Source organism: Hypanus sabinus, chromosome 6, assembly GCF_030144855.1.
Source record: "Hypanus sabinus isolate sHypSab1 chromosome 6, sHypSab1.hap1, whole genome shotgun sequence".
In the NCBI taxonomy this organism is placed as follows: domain Eukaryota; kingdom Metazoa; phylum Chordata; class Chondrichthyes; order Myliobatiformes; family Dasyatidae; genus Hypanus; species Hypanus sabinus.
In genome coordinates, this window is record NC_082711.1 from 109049232 (window position 1) to 109053680 (window position 4449).

General features: G+C 38.4%; 1 protein-coding gene across 1 annotated transcript in view; it reads right to left on the bottom strand.

Annotated features, from left to right (window-relative positions):
* Window positions 1-755: 755 nt before the first annotated feature.
* elf3 (E74-like factor 3 (ets domain transcription factor, epithelial-specific)) overlaps window positions 756-4449 on the bottom strand; it is a 6324-nt gene continuing 2630 nt past the window's right edge. The window contains exons 6-9 of the mRNA XM_059972711.1: window positions 3728-3817; window positions 2939-3055; window positions 2146-2341; window positions 756-1651 (exon numbers count right to left, since the gene is read on the bottom strand). Of these exons, the coding sequence (XP_059828694.1) occupies window positions 1552-1651; window positions 2146-2341; window positions 2939-3055; window positions 3728-3817 (503 nt within the window). The 3' untranslated portion in view covers window positions 756-1551. The remainder of the gene's footprint in view (window positions 1652-2145; window positions 2342-2938; window positions 3056-3727; window positions 3818-4449) is intronic.

A 4449-nucleotide genomic window follows, 5' to 3' on the forward strand; every position in this document is an offset into this window, starting at 1 on the left:
ATAAAAATCAACTCAAAATGGATATGAAACTTGACATTCCATGTCCTCTAGGTCGTTTAAGTTGTCAAGTCCCTACTGATCTTGAGAACTCGTTCTACTTTGCTCTCATGGTATGTGACCTCAACCATATCATCTCATCGCATTCTCTTTTATTCAGTTAGCCTATAATAGATACTTTGCCCATACTTGTTTACTCTCTTCCCTTCTAGCTTGCATTATTGCAACACAGAATTTCTGGAGCCCAGAGGTTAGAACTGTCCGTATCCACAACAAGCTTCTGGGTCAGCCGTTAGTTACAAATAAACAAAGAGCTAGATCGAGTTTTCTTGATGCAGAGTTCAAAACATTCAGACAATGATGATTAGTTAGTGGGAAGAACAGTCTGCAGCCACTATAGATCACACTTTTTGCAGTGGAATAGCTATCCGGGGTGATAGCTAAACAAACTACATTTCTATGTGAAAGTAGTCCTGCTATATACATATTATCCATACGTAGACTCCATAGCACATGCTTCCAAAGTAGAAGTTGCCAAGCAACATTAATATTGCCAGGGAGATCGATTCTTGTGAGTGGCTGTTCACTAGATTAGAGCCACTTCTGCTGGACCTGATTGCAAGGAAAAATGTTCTACAGGTAACAAGAATAACAAAATCCCATTACCAATAGGAAAAAGAAATATTTGAGAGTCCGGGAAAATACCATTATTGCACATTTCTCTGGTGATTCAGATTCTCAAAACAGGTAGGTTTTCATTTAAAATATGTTTTTATTTGTAAAATATTATTATATTCATAGGAAAATAAACAAAAACATACAGATTTAAAATTTCTTACAAAATCTATTCAATCTATTTAAAGAATATTTACCCCAGATTTTTTTGCTTAAATCATATATACACTCAGGTTTCAGTGGAAATTGTACCAGTCCAGCTGAATAAGTTCCCATTGTTTCTTAATATATTTACAGATATATACATAGGTAGGTTAGCAATCTCTGTGACATAAGACTATATACAACATACACTTCCGTGCACAAGCAATGAAAGAAGTCCTGCTATACATTATCCATACGCAGACACCATAGCGCATATTTCAAAAGTAGAAGTTGCTGAGCAACATTAATATTGCCAGGGTAGAATAGAGAGATCGATTCTTGTGACTGGCTGTTCACACTTGCCAATGCCTTCGAAATATGTGTTGCATATATGTGGGATTTAGGTCCACAGCATTTTTTTTCATAAAAATATCAAATTGGTTCAATAACCTACTTTGGCCCAAAAATAGGCTTACTATTTCCAGTGCCACCTTTATGACACATACATCTGGCCCAAGAAAGGCTGGAGTTTGAAAATGCAGAAAATTAAAAATAAACAAACACACCCATCTTCTAAAAAAAATCATCACTTTATGCCCATGGAGCATGTCCCTCGAAAGGGCCAGTTCATCAGTCCAGTGCACCGCACCATCTCTCTGTTGGGAATCTTGTTTGCCAGCAAACATATTTGCAGAGAAAGTGAATTTTTTACTGGAATGAAAATGTTTCTTCATCTTATGCATCACCAACTCTCCAGCCACTGGAGTTCTTTCCAAACTTGTAGACCAGTCTCCTTCCATCCACACGTTCCAGGATTTCACGCTTGTAATAATACCTGCAAGAAAGAGGGAATAGTTATTTTGTGTCAGTCTGGTCACTGTTCCTACCAAAAAGGTTTCATGCATCCTTAACTAATTTTTTTTTAAAAACAGAAAAACCATAATTTTATTCAAAATCTGCAATCTCTTGACATGGATCCAAAAGGATTGGAATCCATTTGGAAATTCTTTTCCAAACTAGGGGATGCACTTTAGTCTGATAGGCATTCATGGGCTTCACTCCTGAGCGTTCACAAACTATGGAGGGGTGCTCTTAGTCCATCACTGTTCCACCACCCTGAAATTCTCTGCTGTACGTTGTTTTGGTTTCACACTATCCTGGCCTGAGGAGAGCAAGTCGGATAGATCTCCCTATTTAAAACCACTAAAACTTTTTGTCAATGAGCAAACAAGAAGCTGGGAAACCAGGAGATGTTAATAAGCACTGGCTTTGCTAGTGAAATCCACACTGTCGTCAACAAAAACAAAGCTTCCTGTAAGATCTGTTCACCTCATGGCTCTGCTGAGCTTCTCGTAAGTCATGCTGCTGTTTTTCTTTTTCTCTCCCCAGAGCTGCGCGACTGCCTCCGATTTAAGAAACTTAAAGATCCCTTCAGACCGATCTTCCCACTTCAGGAGGCCATTGTTGATCTCAGGATGGAGGAGGATATCCCTGATAAACTCCCAAAGGTGTGTGCCTCGTGGGGCTGTGAAAACAAAAATATCAGTAAGCACATTTAAATAAATCAAAACATGTTAAGTAAAAAAAAAAGACACATCTGAAAGCAAATACAGATATAAAATAAGGGTCCCATTACACCTGGACAGTATGAATGGGAGCTGCCTAGCCACAAATTCTCCAAGGTAAACTCAAAAAATTTAAGTTATTTTGAAAACCTAGAAAGCTACTTCAGGGCATCTCACCAGAACTAAAATATTTCACAGTACTATCCACAACAAATTATCATGTAGCTCCATGGTTACACAAAAAATATGTTCTGCATTGAAACTGCTCAGACAAACTGCATAACCAGCTGAACCTGTTTTTGGTTATTTAAGCATGGGCGGGGCTATAACAATGATTCATTGGGGGGGGGGGGGTGTGAAATCAAGTATATGATATAGGCAGATTACTGTTTGGATTAAAGCAAAAACAAGTCTTATTCCACCTCTGAAAGAGCCAAAAAACACTAATTTCTCTGATCTATAACAGGTTTTAATAAATTGTGTCCAATGAAAGGAGTAAATTCAAGCTGCTTCTATTGGTTGTGAGGAGGCTCTTGGATCAGGACAAGCTCACTTACAGTGTTTGCTTCGCTTGGTTTCTGTACAGTTCCTTTCTTCTTTGCCTAGCTTCCTTGGCCTTCCTCTTCCTCGCTTGGGAGCCTTGTAATCCATGGTTGACACTTTTGGGAAATCTTCTGCATTTAAAAAGACAGCAGAAATATTACACCCTTAAAAATGGATTTACTATCAGACGAACTGAAATATGGAATAGAACTGTGAAGAATATCTCAGATACACCAACAGAAGGTCCATTTACAATGAAGCCACCAAAAGAATGTGAATTGGTCAAACAAAAAGCAACAGCATGTTAAAAAGGTTCAATTGAAGATATTTGGTCAATGCAACAAGCAGTCAATGGGGCTTTATGTGAAATTAATTTCAATGTTATAAAGAATTCATATTTTATAAATAGATATTGATTGCAGCAATAGGTGAGCTCAAAGTTCTTTCACCTCTAAGCCCTGGATTCGGGGCGAGTAGTGGTAAACGACTTTCAACTAACATTTTAAGAGTTATGGACTCTTCTTGGGCAACAGGTCATTGTGTCTTCACTGACATTACAGGAGATTAGTGAGACCATGATCTTACTAGCACTGCCCATAATACTGGCATAAATGGAAAGATGCCTGTGCAAGACTATTGGCTGTAGCTTGAAGATAAAGTTACTAGATGTTTTCAGGAATGGCCGGGCCTGACTTGGGAGCACATGGTGTACTGGGCAGAAGTCAGTTTCAATGCACTGACTGATAGCGTAAACAGTACACCCACAATGAAAGCGTTCACCTTAAAACAAATCAAAATCTTACCATTCTGGATTCCGTATTGCCTGTGCATTATTGAGTGATCAAAATCTGATTCACTTCCACCGGAGTCTGGAGAGCTGGGAGACTGGGATCCTGTAATACATGCAGTGTCAAATGTTACATTCATTGTACAGCTCAAATTCAGTTGGCTAACTTGTATGGCTTACTTGACTTAATAGAACACTATTTGCTAAGCAAAATCAAGTGAAATCAATTACGAAACAAGTTTTTGATTAACTGATTTGGAAGTCCAGAAGAATTTTTATTACCGCAATAGAAACAAAAAAATAGAGAAAGACCTAGAGAAAGAACTGATTAAGCATTTGGCTTCCCCTTTCCATTTTCTACCCACAAAGGCCTGGCCTAGGGTTGCAGAAGAACTTCTTTCTTCACTGTCTGCTCAACAAGGTACCCCAAACTCCTTGCTTAAGGAATTGTTTCAGCCCAGAGGTCATGCATGGAATTGGTTCACTGAAGGAGAGTGACTATGATAAACACACAGCTCAGAGTGGCCTCAAGTCACCATGGTAACATGCCTGTCTACGTCTGAATTAGAAGAAATAGTTCCAATCAATAAAAAGGACCAGAACCCATTCATTTTCCAAGGATTTTCAGTAGTTCAGCTGGATTATCTCACTGATTGTGCAATTGGCAGTGCAGCTAAAATTATTATTAAAAATATTTCTTTATTTTCTTGGTTATCTCAATTTATTTGTCAAGTGCAG